We start from the raw sequence: 19,766 nt of genomic DNA on the forward strand, positions 1-19,766 counted from the left end.
GATTGGCACTAATACTATGTGCCAAAGGCTGCAATCCTTAATCAGGTGTGCAGGGGATGGGGGACGGGGAGAGTTGTGGCCACACAGATGTTATTGAATTCCAACCATCAGCATGGCCAGTAGTGGGAGAAGATGGGAGCTGTAGTCCACCAACATATGGAAGGTTAAAATTTCCTCGACCCCTACCCCTAAAAACCAGGGGACAGCCCACGATTAAAAGAAGTAGGCTTTACTTCCGAGCGCATTTCCATAGGATTGTGCCGCCTAGCTCGCACAATTCCACATTTCTATCGCTTTACGCTTCGCCTTATCTAGACATTTGTATATAAATATGTGTTTAGTCGTGTCCGACTCTTCGTGACCCCATGGAGCACGCCAGGCACTCCTGTCTTCCACTGCCTTGTATATATAAATATACATAACTGCAGTTCCGTTTTTCTGGCATGCTGGGGAGGGACTGTTCAAGAACTGACCCATCTAAAATACAGACGTAATAGGGCGAGGGAAACCTGCGGGAACGCTGATGATACAGATTTTTTTTTAAATGGAAACATTTGCCTTGCCATCTTCTTCCGCTCTGAGAAACTACAACTCCCATCTACCCTTGCGGGCATGAGCAGTAGACATTGAGTGACGCGGTTGATCATAGGACCCGTCTGGCGTCAGAGACCCGGGAAGGGAGGAGACAAGGGCGGGGCGGGGCGCGCGATCTTGGATCTCCTTTTAGCAACAAGGAAGAATAAGAAGAAAGCGAGGATTGTTCGGGCTCGCGCGGTCGCTTCCAGCCGTAACAGGTAAAGCTGGGCCGGGGCTCGTTTTCCCCTCTGCCCGGGAAAAAGCGAAGGGCGTCGGCGGCACGCGGTGTGTCGATCTTTCAATGGGTCGGGGACGGAGGGCGGGCAGCTGGTCCGGCGGCTACAGCTCAGCTTGTCTGGGCGAGCAGGGGTCAAATCCAACGAGGTCAGGCCACCGTGTTTTGTAATCCCCAGGACTGCAACAAGTGCACGCAGTCTAGGTCGCTTCCCTCGCCTTTTATCCTCCTCGGAGCGCTCCGGTTGCTTCTTGAGGTGCTTCTACTTCCTGCTTTCTTCTTGCGTTTTTCATCTTAGCGTCAGAGGAGAAGGGGGCTCAGTTAGGGCGGAGATTGTCTTCTGAGTGACATTAAGCGAAGCCCTTTTTGGGGTGGAGTGGCGGGCTCTTAAGATAACGCCTTTCAAACTCGCCCTATCACAATTGTGCTTTCAAGCTGCAGTGTGGATTAATTCTGGAATTTACAGCAGAATGCAATTCAGGATCCTCGTCTGATAGACCCTTGTGCGCGAGGAGCGCAAAATAAGCCGATAAAGCACTTCCTAGTATAATAGCACATCTCCCACCTCATCAAAAAACAACAACCCGGGAACCATAGCTTAAGGGTGCCGAGAATTGTAGTTCGGGGGGGGGGTAAACGATGCTTTCCAGGATTCTTTGGTGGGGAACACGTTAAATAAACGTACGGGGGGGGGGCACTGACAGCTTTTCAAGGCAGGGGGGCTGATAGAAAACAAAAGCATCATCTCCATAGATGGTTTCATCGTCCAACTGCTGCTTTTAATTAAATGGTGATGATTTCATTTTTGCTCTAAAACTGCTTTTTGGGATGTCGAGCTCTCTTTTCTAACTTGGGTTGTACCACAGCTAATTGGGCGGCCTGTGAAAGTGCTGCTGAAATATGGACAGAATATGGCAGGGTGGGAGCTGTTTTGATAGCTTTGTCTCTTTAGAGTAACAGTGAAGATGTGATTTATTTATTTGGTGTGGCGTCATTTCCTCATGACAGCACGCCCACCTGGCCATTTGGCTGGTGGAAGGGGGAGTGCCCTGCCACGGGAATGCTGCTTGCACTACTTGTCAGCGGGAAGCCAGCTTAGCTGGCAGGGCCCTCTGCTCAGCACGGACTGCTCTGCCCCTCGCAGATAAGTGTGTATAGGATTGCAGGCTTGGTCCCTGGCATCTCCCGATGAAAGCAACCTCCAGTGGCAGGATCCGGTCCAACAATCTTGCTGGAGACTCTCTCAGTAAGAAGTGGTGGAGCCCACACCTTATATGGGAGAAATCTCTGGCATCTCCATGCCAGGCTGAAACACCAGAGAGACCCTGTAGAGATTACTGAGCTAGATGGATCCATGGCCTAGCTCTGCATAGTGGAAATCTATACACTCCTATGGAGAAGCTCAAGCCCAAACAAAACAATGTCATAATTAGTGGCTTTTTAAACCTAGTACAGTGGGCAAAAAAACAACAACCAGTACTGTATTTTCAGCTATTTTCATTATTTGTGAGAAAATGTGGTAGGCAGTACATAACAGGAGAGAGAGAGAGCTTTTCATGTACATAGTAAACACAGCAGCTGAACTTCGATTCCTAGGACAATTTTTAAAAATGTGTTAATGTGGATGCAAGCCCCGTGGGATTTACTTCCTGGGAAGATTCTTCTAAACTTCATAGGAAGATTTAAGAATTTTTTTCTTAATCGTTTCTCTGTAAATAAAGGTGCATTTGGTCTCTCACTGCAAGTCCCTCTCACTGCAAGTCTGTAATTGAATTGCTTTTTGGTATCTTATCAGCTATATTGGGCCACAGAGTAGTTTTCCCTCCAATTGAACCTGCAATCCCAGGCATGCTTCATTAGTACTGTTGAACTCAGTGGGATTTCTTTTGGAGTAAACCTGGATAGGATCAACCTGCAGCTCCAATTAAACAAGACATCGCTGTTACAAGAGGGGTAGCTAACATGGTGCCCTCCAGATGTTTTAACTACAACTTCCGTCACCCCTGAACATTGGCCATACTGATAGCAGTCCATGACATATGGGAAGCACCAGGTTCCGTACCCCGGTACAGTATGTCTGGAGACGGCCCCCTCTCATATACTTTAAACACAAGAGACACAGACATACCCTACCCTCTGCCTTGTAAGGAAGCCTGTCTCTCATTTGGAGAAAAAGAGAGACAGAGAACGTCTTTCTGTATCATCACTATACTGATGCCTTTCTTTTCTCCCTAGCGTCTGGAGATGGCGCTGGTGAAAAGTGGATGGCTGCTCCGGCAAAGTGAGTAATGGATTCTGTCAGCTTCTCTCTCCCCCCCCCCACTCCCCCTGACTTGTTTCGGTGCCAAGCAACACATTATGTAGAAAATCCATGACTGGATCTTGTCAAATTTTCTGTGGTGTGCAGCCACTGAGGCTGACAATTTGACCTGAGCATGAGCAGTGAGAGAGAGTTTTTCCTCCTGTGCTGATATGCCAATCAAGATTCTTCCTTCCCCGGGAAACTGACTATGTGCAGCCCCCCTCTCCGCAAAACACAAATGGGGGAGAATGACACTCGGAATCAGGAACCCTCTCCCTACCTCGCTTCTGCTTGGATTAAATTAGCTGTGTTGAATTAAAACAAAACACCAGAAATCCAATTCTAGGTCTCCTTCATTCTGTGTAGTTTGGAATTAAAGTAGGACTCTGTTTGCGAGCAACGCTAAGGCAAGCAATGGCTCAGGACAAGCAAGCATGTTGATGCTTGGAGCAAAAATGACAACCTTGACTAAAGTTCATGGTTTGTATTCAGCGATACAAACCATGAGCCCAGGTTTGGATGCAATGTTAAGCAAAATCATGGCTTAGTTCTGGCTAGCAAAACAGAAGCAGCACCTGGGGAGGAGTGAAGCTTCTTCAGTTTTTGCTTGTTCATTCATACTGATCATGGCTTGGCTCAGCATGTCTATTCCAGAAAAACATGGCAAAAATGCAAATTATATTTGGAGTTTATGTATATATGTGTGTGAATTTCATGCTCTGGTGACATAAAACAAATAATGTTTTATGCAAAATTCCTTTAAGGCAGTATTGCTGGCCACAAAACGAATACAAAGATGTCTGCTTGGTTCTTTGGTTGCCTGATGTCTGGCTAAAGGTTTGTCAGAATAAATTAAATAGTTGCTATGAAGTAGAAGTAGGAGCTTTTTTCTTGACATTAATTGCCTTTGCTACTTCTGTTATAGATTCAGAGAACTGGTGGTTTAAGAGCATTTCAAGCATGATCACTGAAAGCAAAACAACCTGTACCTAGCAACCTAATCAGTGTGGAATTTGATACTGTTTAGTTAGACCTCTCAAAAAAACAATTGATCCCTGTTCCTTTCAGGTACTATATTAAGGCGTTGGAAGAAGAACTGGTTTGATCTGTGGGCTCATGGCCATTTGTTATTTTACGATGACCAACATCGGCAGGAACTGGAGGATCGAATTCACATGAAAGTTGACTGCATCAACATCAGAGTGGGAAATGAATGCCGAGGTGTGAATTCTTTTTATTTGAACTTTCCCACCCTCTGAACACATGCTTTTTAACATCCACATGCAGCCGCTGGGAGAGATCATCAGGGGGTTTGGGCTGGGTGTTCATCAGTATGCGGATGATACCCAGCTCTACCTCTCTTTCAAATCAGAACCAGTGAAGGCAGTGAAGGTCCTGTGTGAGTGCCTGGAGGTGGTTGGAGGATGGATGGCGGCTAACAGATTGAGATTGAATCCTGACAAGACAGAAGTACTGTTCGTGGTGGACAGGAGGCGGGCAGGTGTGGAGGATTCCCTGGTTCTGAATGGGGTAACTGTGCCCCTGAAAGACCAGGTGTGCAGCCTGGGAGTCACTTTGGACTCACAGCTGTCCATGGAGGCGCAGGTCAATTCTGTGTCCAGGGCAGCTGTCTATCAGCTCCATCTGGTACGCAGGCTGAGACCCTACCTGCCTGCAGCCTGTCTAGCCAGAGTGGTGCATGCTCTAGTTATCTCCCACTTGGACTACTGCAATGCGCTCTACATGGGGCTAGCTTTGAAGGTGACTCAGAAACTACAACTAATCCAGAATGCGGCAGCTAGACTGGTGACCGGGAGCAGCCGCCGAGACCACATAACACCGGTCTTGAAAGATCTACATTGGCTCCCAGTACGTTTCCGAGCACAATTCAAAGTGTTGGTGCTGACCTTTAAAGCCCTTAATGGCCTCGATCCAGTATACCTGAAGGAGCGTCTCCACCCCCATCGTTCTGCCCGGACACTGAAGTCCAGCACCGAGGGCCTTCTGGCGGTTCCCTCGTTGCGAGAAGCCAAGTTGCAGGGAACTGGGCAGAGGGCCTTCTCGGTGGTGGCGCCTACCCTGTGGAACGCCCTTCCAACAGATGTCAAAAAGGAAAACAACTACCAGACTTTTAGAAGACATCTGAAGGCAGCCCTGTTCAGGGAGGCTTTTAATGTTTAATAGATTATTGTATTTTATTCTTTTGTTGGAAGCCGCCCAGAGTGGCTGGGGAGACCCGGCCAGATGGGCGGGGTATAAATAATAAATTATTATTATTATTATTATTATTATTATTATTATTATTATTATTATACACCTGCTCGGTGCCACCTGTCATACAAATATGAAGGACTTACCACTATATGTAGACTTGGTTCTAAATTCACAAAGCCATTTCTCACAGTGCTGAACCAGGCATAGGCAAACTCGTCCCTCCAGATGTTTTGGGATTACAATTCCCATGATCCCTAGCTAACAGGACCAGTGGTCAGGAGTGATGGGAATTGTAGTCTCAAAAGATTTGGAGGGTCGGGTTTGCCTATGCCTGTGCTAAACTATGACCAGTGATGGTATCAATGTGGCACTATGCACATTTCCAGTGTACCCATACATGCAGTGAATTACAACTTATTCTACTTGGTTTAACATAAATGCTGAGGATCCCCATAGCCTCTTCTCAGGACATAACTGGCATATTCTTGGATTGTCTTTTGTAGAGGAGAAGGGAGCTTATTTGCAAAGCTGCCTATTTTATTTTATTCTAGTTATTTGAAAAAAAAAGAATGATGTCACCAACATTACAAAATATTATGACAGTGAACTGAAGAACATGAAAGCAATGATAAAATCACATTGATCAAATTTAAATAGAATGCATCATAAATTTTCTTCTATCAGATCAAAATGACCTGAGAACAACACAAGTTGCCAGATTCATCGAGGGTGCAATGAGACTAAGGGCTATCTTTTAAACGATAATCATAGTCATATGACTGATCCTTTTATCCATGTTGTTTTTAATTGTATATTGTGTGTATTCTGTTGCCATGGCTGTCAGCTATGCAAATAAAGCTTATTGATTGATTGAATCAGTAGATCTGATTAGTACGTCAACATCACTGGACCACTTCAGGGAAAGCCTGGCTAAAAAGGAAAAATTTAAGCAGACACTTGGATGCCAGTATTGTAGGTGCTTGCCTGGTGTTCATTGGAAGTACATTCCAAAGCGCATCTGCAGCCACACTAAAAGCCCTGGTCATAGTAGACATAAGACCAATCTCAAGAGCTTTTGGCACTTCTGGGAGTATCTTTTCCTAGGATCGCCATGCCTGGGCAGGGTATAGAAGGTAAGGCATCCTTGGGGGTACTTTGTGGCATCAGTCCCTTGAGTAGTTACACCAGCTGGGACCTTGCATGGCACGTGTACATTCCTTTTCTCCTGCTTTTGTAATCAAGCAAGGCCAGAAATTATAAGCAGTCTACAGCAATTGCTGTAGCTCTCTATACCAGGCATCCCCAAACTCCAGATGTTTTGGACTACAATTCCCATCATCCCTGACCACTGGTCCTGTTAGCTAGGGATCATCTGGAGGGCTGCAGTTTGGGGATGCCTGCTCTATACAGTACTGACACAGCAGCTGTCATTAGTGCCCCTCTGCAAGCACTTCTCATTTCCCAGCTCTAATGGGAATGAAGTTTAGGCAAACCTCCCTTTGCCACTTCCTAAGGCCATCTCGAAGACCTGGGAACTTGCAGCACAGCTTTGCACCTCTAGGTGTTTCTTTTTGCAGCAAAGGCTTTGTGACATACCTTAAATCAAGCGGAGTTTGGATCCGTCTCTTCCGTTTGTCAAGCTTAGGATTCTGCTTTAGTTGCTGAATCAGGCTTCCCATCATACGGGCCTCCGCAAGCCTCTTCAGAGGATCTAAGTTTAAAAGTGAATTAAGCATTTAGCTTTGTGCCACGCGGAGCTAAAGGTGCCATTCTTTTACTTTGTCTTTCTCTTGGGCAGGTTTCCAGCCTCCAGAGGGGAAGCCTAGGGATTGCTTGCTGCAGATCATTTGTCGTGATGGGAAAGTGCTCAACCTCTGTGCAGAAAGTGCTGATGACTGCTTGTGAGTTTCTTCTGCTTGCTTGAAAATAAAAGAACTTCCCTTTTAAAAGAGTGGCATGTGTGCATAATGGGTGCCAGTGTGCTATATGTTCTTGAATGAGTCGCTATGCAAAACAGTTGCAACTCTCCCAGCTGCAAGAAGCAGACTCACGTCTTAGCTCACTTCCCAAAGCTGATGTTTGAGCTAATTATCATGGTGAGATAACTAACTTTCCCCATCACTTTTGAAACTGGGGGAGTGTAATGACAGCTTCACACCGGGACTTTAGCTGAGCATCTTTGCTTTTCCCTCTCCAGATTATCACCTATTAACAGATGGTTCAATTTCCCTCCACTTATTAATAGCCTCTGAAATTAATAGCCTCTGAAATTAATAGCCTCTGAAATATCTTTGGGGATATTTTATTCTTGCATACTGATAAAGGGAACAGTTGTTGTTAGTCAGATTATTTTCTAGGCTAGCGACTCGTCAGATTGAGCATCAGACTACACATGGTCTGCATTCGCATGTAACAGCAAACCCTGATTTATTTTGCTGCATTTGCATGTAAGTACTAAGCCAAACCATCACTTAGCGCAAACTTATGGGCCCTGGGGGAGATTGCAGACACTTCCTGGTCCTTCGGCTTAGCATGTTGCCTGAGCCCAGGCTTGTGTTTGAAGCTGCCTCCTCCTTAACCATAGTTTATAGCCAAGGTTGCTTTCTGGCTACGTCTTGTGGCTAGATTGGAGAGAGTTTAACCATGAGCCTGGGTTTGGATGACACACCGAGCCAAGTTTTGGCTTAGCATCCATGCCGTGCTGATCTAAAAGGACCAAGGAGGAGCAAAGTGGCTACCAGCTCCTCTCTGGGAGTTAGCACATTTGCACAGTCCTTGTAAGGCACAAGTTTGACTTACCATCTTGTGCAAACTAGACCATTTTCACTAATAAGTTATAGTTCATGAACCGCAATTAAGGCGCTTGCCTGGGTTTGCACATCATGCTAAACCATGGTTTATTAACTACTGTTTATTTAAACTACAGTTCAGCATTATGTGTAAACCAGGCCATAGAGTTCCGTGATTGGAATGCCTGGTATATTTTTACCTCACCAAAAAGCAGCTGTTGTGGGCCAGATATGGATTGGGACTACAAGATAGGGGGCAGAAAGGATTTAACCCTCTTCTCCCTGGCTTAAACTGTACCCCAGGCTTGCTGTTAATCCTTGAGGGGAAGACACGGATTCAGGACATTGAACTCAGCTATTTTTCCACTTCAGTAGCCAGTTTGGATTGAGAGAGGGATGAGACACTGTGACCCAAATCCAAAGCATTAGTTAGACTCTCTCCCTTTGCAACTGTACTCCCAACCATAGCTATTTTTTTGTGTGTGTAAAATAAAAATGCGCCAAGTCTTCTAATCATGCTCCTCCCATGTGGTTTCATCACGAACAGTTGTGACATTTTTTTATTCTAAAATTGTTAACATGGATATGCAATCTATATTAGTGATTCTTCTACCATTGTGCTTTTGTTTTTTTTGTTATTTTACACTTTGCTTCACATTTTCTACAGAGCTTGGAAAATTGCTCTCCAGGATGCCAGAACAAACGGGGTAAGTAGGGTTTTGTGTGTGTGTGTGTGTGTGTGTGTTTGCAATAGTAGCATTGAGAGAAATAGCCTTTCATTTAGATTTCTTTTTTGAGTACCTTTTCTGTGTGGCTAGTACCTTGGCCCACACCTTGGCCCTTGTTCTGATGGAAGGAGTAAGCGTAGGAAGCGCCTAGGAAGCTTAAGAAGAGCTCTACTGCATCAGACCAAAGGCCCTCTCACAGTGGTCATCTGGCCCTATTTCTATCATCGTCACAGGCCCAACTTGTATTATCCATTTCTTAATACAGTGGTACCTCGGTTTATGAACACAATTGGTTCCGGAAGTCTGTTCATAAACTGAAGCAAACTTTCCCATTGAAAGTAATGGAAAGTGGATTAATCTGTTCCAGACAGTCCGCGGAGTACTTAAACTGAAGCATTCATAAACTGAAGCGAACTTTCCCATTGAAAGTAATGGAAAGTGGATTGATCCGTTCCAGACGGGTCCGCGGAGTACTTAAACTGCAGCGTTCATAAACTGAAGCATGGGTGTAATTGGTTCCGGAAGTCTGTTCATAAACTGGAGCGTTCATAAACTGAAGCGAACTTTCCCATTGAAAGTAATGGAAAATGAATTAATCCGTTCCAGATGGGTCCGTGGTGTTCATAAACTGAAAATTCATAAACCGAGGTGTTCATAAACCGAGGTTCCACTGTAATAATAATAATCTCCTGGTATGCCCCGCGGAGGACCTTAAGGTCCACAAACAACAATACTCTGGAGATCCCGAGCCATAAGGTGGCTAGATTGGCCTCTACTAGAGCCAGGGCCTTTTCAGTATTGGCCCCAACTTGGTGGAACGCTCTTTCCCAGGAGACTAGGGCCCTGCGGGATTTGTCATCTTTCCGCAGGGCCTGCAAGACAGAGCTGTTCCGCCTGGCCTTTGGGTTGGACTTAGCCTGACCCCTGTGTTTTCCTCCCTCATGGCCTGGATTTATGGACTACTTGAAATGAGGCTGCATTTTAAATTTTAATACTGTATTTTAATCAATTGTTTTTATGTTTTATTGTGGTTTTGTTGGTGTGAGCCGCCCTGAGCCCGGTTTTTGACTGGGGAGGGCGGGGTATAAATAAAAATTTATTATTATTATTATTATTATTATTATTATTATTATACCTCTCCCATGTGGCTGAGTTTCCCCAGCCACTCTGGGTGGCTTCCAACAGAACAGAACATTAAAATGCAATAATCTATTAAACATTAAAAGCTTCCCTAAACAGGCCTGCCTTCAGATGCCAGTGAAGGAATCTTTAGGAAGATAGTTATTTTAGAAATGAACAAAAGTCAAATATTGCACACAACATGATGCATAACGCTTCAAAGGTACCCTTTGCCACTCGCCTAGCATGCCTGGAGCAAGTAGCCTTCCCAGGGGAGCAGACAACCCGCAGCATCTGATCCTGCTTAATACACAGGCACACACCCTTGACATCCTGCTCTTTTCTGGAATCAGAAAAGAATCCAGCAGGGCTGGTGGAAATTTGCTATGCATTTCTGGCCCTGTAGTCCAAGTAGTGTTGTCCTTTGGTGCTTTCTCGCCCCTTCTGAAGACCTATCCCAGCTCCCTCCCTTGATCCTTAAAAAGGTAGGAGAGCAAGTCAAGCCAACTCAACAGTGCTCTTTGCAGCTTGAAAAAAACCCACAATGTGGCTGTTGGTGATCATCCGCAAAGCCATCTGTGTCAGGGTTGCTGCTGTCTTCTGCGGAACATAAGTGGCATCATTGTTCTTCTGCCGCATATGCATAGGGTGAACAACAACAAAAAAATTAATCCTTGCGTGTGCTAGAAGCAAAGCCATCTGCTGGAGAGCAGGGAAAGAGAACACAGAGAAATTTCAAGAACTTGGTCATTTTTGGTATGCTCCCATTGCCCAGTCCCTGCTCCTGCCAACCTAGCAGTTCGAAAGCACGTCAAAGTGCAAGTAGATGAGATCCTGTGCTCTATGTGGTGCTTAGTTAAACTTGTAAGAAGTTCCTCAGGAGACTTAATCCTACACCATGTGTGAACAATTTTTGGGGACTTGGAAGCTGGTTTCCACTGAAAAAATTTATGACTATATGAAAGAACTTGGTGTGGGCTTCGCCACCAGGAAGGTGGCTGGTGTTGCCAAGCCCAATGTGATCATCAGTTGCAATGGAGATGCATCAAAACCATCAAAACGGAGAGCAGTTTAAAGAACACCGAAATTTCCTTCAAACTGGGGAAACAGTTTGATGAGACCACAGCAGATGACAGGAAAGTAAAGAGTGTTTTGACATTAGACAATGGGTCGCGCAATCAGTTGCAGAAATGGGATGGCAAAGAGACCACAATAAAAAGAAAATTAGAAGATGGAAAGCTGGTTGTGGAGTGTGAAACGAACAACGTTATCTGCACCAGAGTGTATGAGAAAGCATGAAGATAGACTCCTTCCCCTGTGTGGTTAGTGAGACACAGAAGCAGGAGAGTTAGCTGGTTTGGGATGCAGAGCCCCACGAGGAAGTTGCTTTCTCCAAGGAACTGATAAGTTATTGATAGAACCGTTCCAAAGAACCTGTATGCAGTATTCAACCTAAAAGTATGGTGACTATTCAATAAAGTGCTTAATGAAAAAAAAGTGCAAGTAGATAAGTAGGTACCGCTCTGGCAGGAAGGTAAACGGCGTTTCTGTGCGCTGCTCTGGTTTTGCCAGAAGCGGCTTAGTCATGCTGGCCACATGACCAGGAAGCTGTCTGCGGACAAACGCCAGCTCCCTTGGCCTATAGAGCGAGATGAGTGCGCAACCCCAGAGTCGTCCGTGACTGGACCTAATGGTCAGATGTGCCTTTACCTTTAATGCTATTTTGTACGATAAGTCAACACTCAGTATTTCCCAAAGATGCTAACCTCATTTCGGTTTCCTATTGAGTGCTCCGTTTATCCAATCCTGCTCCCATCTGCAGCGATGTGCTTATAATTGAAGAATTTGAACAGAAGAATTTGCTTCTGTGTTTTATCTTAACATGTCCAGGCCTATATTGGTTCGGAAGTGATGTATGACGACAATACAATTTCCTCGTCTCCTCCTCCGTACACGGCTTATGCAACACCATCACCTGAGGTAAGCTATGGAAAACATGATGTAAGGAGAGTTTGGTTAGTGCAGGTTGCTTAAAATTGGGCATTTTGTCAGGTGACCTGTGCTTAAAGTTTAGCTGGCAGGTTTCACCTGTCCTGAAGAAGCAGGTGGTGTGTCATACCTGAGCTGGTGATGTCAGGCAGCACCCGTTTGCTTGAGTTGTTGAGCAAATGAAGTCTGTTCCCTGTGTCTAGTTGTAAAATAGGTCTTAAACCTTGCCCATCTCCCATCACAGCATGGCGTGTTGTATAGGTGTCCTCTTCGGTTTCAAGCAAAAAGCCTTGTAGTTAAAGAGAATGGGATGCCACACTCAGGAAGGTTTGGTTCCAAAGCACACTGCTAACAATTGTTCTCAATTTAATCAGGTTTATGGCTACCCACAGTACAATGGCGCATATCCACCTCCCGGGGCTCAGGTCTTCTTTACTTCTAATGGACAGACGTATGCAATCCCTTATCAATATCCAAACCAAGGTAAATGGTAATATTTATTATTCTATGACTTGGCTTAGTACATTCAGAACTCTGCAGTTTGGTTTTACATTCAGTATTTCCCCCACACAACCCCCTCCGCCTTGGTAGTAAGGTATTTTATTACTCAACAATAAATGAATAAATAAATACCCTAAAAGTACCATTTCTGCAGTATAAATAATGCATTTGCTCTATTTTTCCATTTATAAGACTCCCCCATGTATAAGATGACCCCTTTGTTTTTGAACCCTAAATTAAGAAATCGGTATTCAAGAATTTACAAATACAGATTTTATAGTACTGTTCTTCCAATACAAACTTCCCTTCCCCCCTTTTGTTGTGTCTTCTCTTATTTAAATTTTTAACACTGCATTTTCTACTTTACTCCATTTTTAAATTATTCTACAATTAATCTTAATAGTACTTTTAACTGCTTGATTTAAGTTAACCCTACCAATGCACTTAGTTGCATACCATGGTTTTTCAAATATTCCCCATTCCTTAATAATTCCCCCCCCCCTCTTCTTGGTTTCTTAACACACCCGTTAATTTTGCCATTTTGGCATAATCCATCAATTGAATCAGCCACTTTTCCTTGGCTGGAACTCCATCCTCTTTTTATCTCTGGGCAAAAAGGAATCGATATTTCAAACACCCGAGGTCGCCCAAATTTGTTGAGCTTTTTTTTTTGAGGGAATTTGTCCAAATTTGCCGCCACTGAGGGAGGCAGGCAGGCAGGCAAGGCAGGACGAGAGAGTGATAGCTAGTGATAGAGAGCAGGAGAAGGAACCAGAGTGAAGCAGGGTATGAAGATGGCGGGTGCCAAGCAGAAGCGGAATGAGCAGCTGAAGCGCCAGACCATCTTTTTCCATGTATAAGACGACTCCCTATTTTGGACTAAAACAAAATAAGCAAAAATCATTGTCCCATATATGGAAAAATACGGTACTTCTAACTTCCCTCCCTACCTCAGACCTAAAATCATAATATTGGTCAAGTAGAAAAAGTTTTTAAATGAGGATGTAACATAAGAGATAGTGGTATAATTCTCATCTTCTGATTGTATTTTCTCTCCCAAATTTTTGATGTGTACACGCTGTGGGTTAAACCACAGAGCCTAGGGCTTGCTGATGAGAAGGTCGGTGGTTCGAATCCCTGCCACGGGGTGAGCTCCCGCTGCTTGGTCCCAGCTCCTGCCAACCTAGCAGTTCGAAAGCACGTCAAAGTGCAAGTAAATAAATAGGTACCGCTACAGCAGGAAGGTAAACAGCGTTTCCATGCGCTGCTCTGGTTCGCCAGAAGCGGCTTTGTCATGCTGGCCACATGACCTGGAAGCTGTACGCCGGCTCCCTTGGCCAATAACGCAAGATGAGTGCCGCAACCCCAGAGTCGTTCGCGACTGGACCTAATGGTCAGGGGTCCCTTTACCTTACATTACTAGTACCTTTAGTACATTAGCATGATATGAGAGGGTAACCTAGACTACAAGAACTATATCCCAGTCCATAACGATACTGGATTTGAAATTGTCATTATATATGCAGTTATTTTATATATGTTTTATTATATTGTGAGATGCTGCATAGGAAGGGAATGAAATTGATAATAATAATAACTGCAACATTTTGACTGCAGCCCTATGATCACTTAACCTAGGGCTGAATCCCGCTGATTTTAGTGGGAGTAAACATGTAAAGGTTTGCACTGCTAAGTATGTTTGGCTTCCATTGCTGGTTGCTTGTATCAGGAATATGCCATCTTTAATTGCTTAAGTCAGTTACAGTCATAAAATATGCCCATGCTCAGGTTACTGAGGGAGTTTCAGTGCCAGATTGGGATTAAATCTGTGCTGGGGAACTTGTGGCTCTCTAGATGCTTTTGGGACTTCAACTCCCATCAGTCTCAGTCAACATGGCCAGTAGTCAGGGCGATGGGTACTGTAGTCCAGCAACATCTCGAGGGCCACAGATTCCCCATCCCTACGTTAAAGGTTGGAGTATTCTTACACTGCCACTGCTGATGTGCAAAGAAACCCGTGCGTGAGTTCTCAACCCCTTATTAGGTCAGCCTGTGCTACTGGGAAACTATAGTATAAGACAAAAAACGTTTGACTAATTATCCTGTATCATATACTTCTGTGATATGACGGCTGCAGTTGCTTTATGGATTATATTGTGTTTGAATGTGTTCTTATGGTTTGACTGTTCTTTCGCATGAGTGGTTTGTGCCCTCACAATAACAGCGTTGAGATGTGATCCTTGAAACCACGGTGGCCCAACTTTTCATACGAAGTGGGCCGCAAGAGGGGGAGTGAGGCCAAAGTTTGACACCGCCTCAGCCAATGCGTTGCCTTCTCAAAGCCAGCTAAACAAGGTGCCAGGCTCTGGGAAGGAGGCGCAAGGCTCTGGCGGGTCCTAGAGGCCTCCTACCTCTTACCCAAAGCTGGGAAAGTGCTAACTAGGCTTTGGGAAGGAGGCTGGAGGACTCTGGGACTCTGCCAAAGCCCTCACGCCTCCTTTCCAAAGCCTAGTGCCTCCGTTACCCAGTTTTGGGAAGGCAGTGCAAGGGCTGCGGTGTGGGAGTGTCAAATGTTGTCAAGGGCCGTCCGAAAAGGTCTTGAGGGCTACAGGCAGTCCTTGGGTCACATGTTGGACTGCCCTGCCCAATCCACATTATAGAGGATCAGCAATGAGCCATATTTGTGTGTGTGCGTGCATGTGTGCACAAGAGGGGGAGTGAGGCCAAAGTTTGACACCGCCTCAGCCGACTCATTGGGGAACATGATAGCTGAATGTAGCCACTGGGTGAAATACAGTGTTATTCATACTCAGAGTAGACTCAGTAAAAATCAGTGGATTGAGTTACTTGAGTACGACGTAGACATCACCCACAGCTTTTATCGGTCTTCCTTCACGTTACCTCCTCCGTGTGTTCGTTCAGGTTCCCTGGCATTGGAAATCATTTACTTTTAAAGACCCAGCTATCTAGCCCACATTAACGGCAAGGCTTTCCTTTCCCCTTTTTTATGGAGTCCAGAATGTGTTGGTTTCCCAGTTTTAAGGAGATCAATGAAAGGGAACAAGAAGTTTCAAGTTTTATTTCTATTTAAATCCCACGGTGTTCTTCTTTCCAGGTCCTTATGGCCACCCTCCTGCGAATCATGTCATCATTCGGGAGCGCTACCGGGATAATGATGGGGACCTGGCACTTGGCATGCTTGCTGGAGCAGCAACAGGAATGGCCCTGGGCTCGTTGTTCTGGGTGTTCTAGGCTCCCTCTGGAGCCACAAAGCGAAGGGAGACCTGAAGTCTTCTGTGTGCAATAATATGTATTTGCAAAGTACTTCAGTTTAATCTAAAATTCTTTTCAATAGGTTCTAGTAGTACTTTTTGCTGGTGGCAGGCAGATCGTAGTTAACAAAAATTCCCAACTGTCCCAAAGGTGCCCTTTAGTTGAAAAGCGGTTAGCATAATGGCTCGTGGTCAGATGAGTTTGTGATTCTATGCATTGATAAGTAAGTAGCAGTAATATCAGTGAAGTGTTACTAATGATGGCTAAATGGCCACAGTTGACTCATTTTTACAGTCAAATATTAACCATCTTGTTAAAATTACTTCAGCTACTGCCTCAGAATGCTAACTGGAAGGCAAGGGAGCACAAAAGTGGGTATTTCTGAACCCAGGGGATTTTGAATCCGATGTTTTTCTTAGCACTCCTAGAAGACAAAGATGATGATTCAGTAGCTACGCCATGGGGTCCATTGAATGTTTTCTTGTATTCAAGGGAGATCTCTGGCATTTCAGTAGCTTGACAAGGATTGCACACTTACTGTACAAGTCCTTCCCAAAGCTAAACCAGGGACGGGGAACCTTTGGCTCTTGAGATGCTGTTGGACTACAACTCCCATCATCCTTGATCAGTGGCTATGCTGGCAAGAGTTGGGAGTTCAACAAAATATGGAGAGCTCAGATTCCCTCTCCCTCATCTAAGCAATACAAAAACCTGACATTTCTTTTAGAAAGGAGTTTGGATTACCATGCAAACCACTGCAGTGTCCTAGAAACAGCAACCTCGTTTAGATCCTAGTAACAGTTCCTTAGGGTAACAGTGGCTGGAAAGAAAGTTTAACATATGGACAGAAGGCCTCCGGAACATTTGCTAAGGCAGGTAGAAGGAGAGTTGGCAAGGATAGTTCAGCCTGGGTGTGAAAACCCTACCCAGTACTTAATTAATAGGTAATAGGAGGTGTTGTGGTCATACTGGGGATAAATGTGTTCAAAGTGTAACTTAATGGTTTAGGTATCTGGGAACCTTTTGAATCTGTATTGAGATTTATACAAAGTAATTATGCTCTCTTACCTGCAACTACAAACAATTTTTAACAAGGGCTTCTACTTTCCAGACACACTACAGAGATACCTCTGTTTTGGTTGCACGCTCCAGTCTTGTATGTGCTTCTCCTTCTGCAGCTAAATTATCTGCTTTAAAGACTTAAGACCCATACTTCTGTGAGAGGACAGAGAAATGAGCACCCAGAAATTATTTTCAGCGGTGTAGGTTAATAAAAAGAAAGGCACACCTATTTTTATCCATCCTTTGCTTGTGCATCCTGTTAAAATCGGAGATCTACACAAGACTCTTCCAAGTGTCTCTAGGCTGCGCTGTGTTCTTTGGTGAACCTGCAAGCTTTGAACAGCAGCAGGCAAAGGGGACTTGGGTTGTGCCGCCTGCCATAATGACAAACCCTAGCCGAATGCACTCCATTCCTATTTAAATGGGATAACTGAATGGTGAGTGAGGCAAAGGCAAGGTAGTGGTACTGGAAGTCTTAATATTGGTCTTGTGCACCTTGTATGCCAGTGTTTGCCTTGGGTGTGTCTATGCAACTGCTGTTGAAATGCAACAGGGGGAACCTCATTGCATCCAGCAGTTGTTGGATTTGAAAGCGTGGCTTTTAAAAAACCCTGTCAGCAGTCTAGGACATTTCAAAAGACAGTACTGTGAACTGAAGAATGTGTGAACTGAAGATGCTTTATTTAATAGGTCTGCAGTCTCTTATTTAATACCCATGCAAGTATGTTGGAAACCTTGTAAGTTACTAAGAAACCGATAATACACTAAAGCAGCACTAGCTTCTGCTCTGATTTTGTAATTTATCTAGTGTAATTTATCTCTTCTGTGCTATTATGTGTACTGTACAGAACTGTAGAACTTCCAGAAAACTCCTTTCTTTGTATTTGTTACTTTGTGAGGAGAGAAGAAAATAAATGTAGTCTTTGAACTTTTGGCAAGTCAAAAATTTAATACACCCGGCATTCCTTGATAAGATGTCAAGTTGGTTATAACCATAGAAAACTACACTATGAGCTGGGGGGGGTTCATTTTACCTGAATAATTACTTGCACATTGTAATGGCATTGACTAGCTGAATTTTAAAATGTAACGGCTAAATGTTGGATAAATGTCCGGTGAATTCGGTAAACTGCAAAGCAAATAAAATCTTTCCGTAGGTAACACATTTATCTTGCATTAATACCAGGAAATAAATTGTGACAAAGCTCAAGAATTCAAGAAGGGTCCCAAAAACCTGGGTACAAATCTCGGTTTTGCATCATATGATTGCGAGTAAGATAACGTGCAGTGTCATCTATCCTCCCCATGCCACGTAATTCCAAATATTATTCAAGGAGGAGTTATTATTTGTTATGAAGTGGCAGAAAGAAGGCATAGTCTGGAGACATAGCCTTGTAAACGCCACCCTTGGAGGCCAGCCCTACTATTGAACAAACTAAGGTAGCTGCTTCAGGGAGCAGATGCTTGGCGAGAACAGGGAGTGGTAGCAAGAGTGCTGGAGGACAGAGGTGTGTGTGCTGTGTGGCTTGTGCTCCCTAAGCTAGCCTGCTTTCCCTCAGGTGCAGAGGAACCTGGCCAGCGTAGATGGAAAATTTGCTAATTCAGTTGGCTTCCTTATTTCTTTTGATAATACCAGGAAGAAAGGGGGGAGTTTTAAATAATGTGGATGTATCAGTGAATCTTTTTTCTAAACCTTGCTGAGAACTTCCTAAGAGCAAACCGTATTAATCTGTTCTATGATTCAAACCAGCACCAGGGAAATGATCTCTCCCTACCTACATATCTCCCTCTTCTCATTCAGAAGGAAATGCCAAATCGAGCATCTGACCAGCTGAATGTACTCAGCCAGGAATACAGGTGAAACTCGGAAAATTAGAATATTGTCAAAAAGTGCATTTATTTCATGCAACTTTACTTCATGCAAAAAGTGCATTTATTAATGCAACTTAAAAGGTGAAACCGATATATGAGATAGATGCATGACATGCAAAGCAAGATATGTCAAGCCTTTATTTTTTGTAATTGTAATTATTTGTCGTTAGGCGGGTCAATTATAAATGGAATGTAATTAATGAAATGTAATAGCGATGTTTATTTTTATTTTGTATTATTGTAACTATTTGTTTTATTACTGTGGGATTTCCAAAAGAAAGCACTTGTAAAAATTAAAATAAAAATAAAAAATAAAAAGATGCATTACCGGAATAAATGCACTTTTTGACGATATTCTAATTTTCCGAGTTTCACCTGTATATTGGAATGGTCTTGTGATTGACACAGTGGCCACGATCTCCCGAGTTATAACAGGAATGGGTATTGCTTCCAGCCATTTTAGAAAATATTGAGAGAGATGGGCTTCGCTTACGTAAATATTGGAGACAGGCGCAAAAGCTTTTTGGCACACAGACTGTCAAATTGGAAACTTACTTTAGTAGAAACGAAACCCCATCAACTTTTATGGCTTACTTTCTGGGGCAGAAACGTTGCAGAAATGCAAGAGGCCACAAGAATGCACTATAGGGAGGGAAGAGTTGGAATGATTGACTGTGGTGGTATGAATGGGGAGGGAAGAGATAACAAATTATGCTTGGGCTGGCACCCGTCACAATTGTTCATACTGGCTTTGCCCAATCTGTTGTAAAGACATTTTTTTACAAATTTAAAAGGCACAGGAAAATATGTGCTAGTATCCTGAACAGACCAACCTAACATGATCAATGTGACTGAGCTCACAATTTAAATTGGTGGGAAAAGTGCATTAAAAATAATAATGAAGGAGGCTGACAAATTATGCACATGACTGTTTGCTAGGAAACCTAAATGAAGAACAGTCAGGAAATGGGGGACATTTCCAAAGAAGGTCATTAACCTCAAGAACTCTGAAAGAACGTCATTAATTTAAGAAGTTCAGGAAAGCGAAGCAGGAGCACTGGATTAGGAAGTGCTTGTGCCAAGCCAAATCCATGGCTAATGCTGTC

General features: G+C 44.0%; 1 protein-coding gene and 1 pseudogene across 2 annotated transcripts; both read left to right on the forward strand.

Moving 5' to 3' along the window:
- The first annotated feature begins 713 nt into the window (after window positions 1–713).
- On the forward strand, window positions 714–17,721 carry PLEKHB2 (pleckstrin homology domain containing B2). The gene is made up of 8 exons (XM_035133463.3): window positions 714–794; window positions 3,047–3,092; window positions 4,182–4,334; window positions 7,126–7,228; window positions 8,784–8,823; window positions 11,854–11,943; window positions 12,327–12,435; window positions 15,569–17,721. Exons 2-8 carry the CDS (start codon window positions 3,056–3,058, stop codon window positions 15,703–15,705), a joined length of 669 nt encoding a protein of 222 aa, XP_034989354.3. The 5' UTR covers window positions 714–794; window positions 3,047–3,055; the 3' UTR covers window positions 15,706–17,721.
- Window positions 10,724–11,454, forward strand: LOC148685688 (fatty acid-binding protein, adipocyte pseudogene; annotated as a pseudogene). Its single transcript, XR_015950254.1, has one exon. The product of XR_015950254.1 is annotated as a fatty acid-binding protein, adipocyte pseudogene (transcript).
- Window positions 17,722–19,766: the final 2,045 nt, after the last annotated feature.

The sequence above is a fragment of the Zootoca vivipara genome, chromosome 5 (genome assembly GCF_965207765.1).
Source record: "Zootoca vivipara chromosome 5, rZooViv2.hap1.1, whole genome shotgun sequence".
NCBI lineage: Eukaryota > Metazoa > Chordata > Lepidosauria > Squamata > Lacertidae > Zootoca > Zootoca vivipara.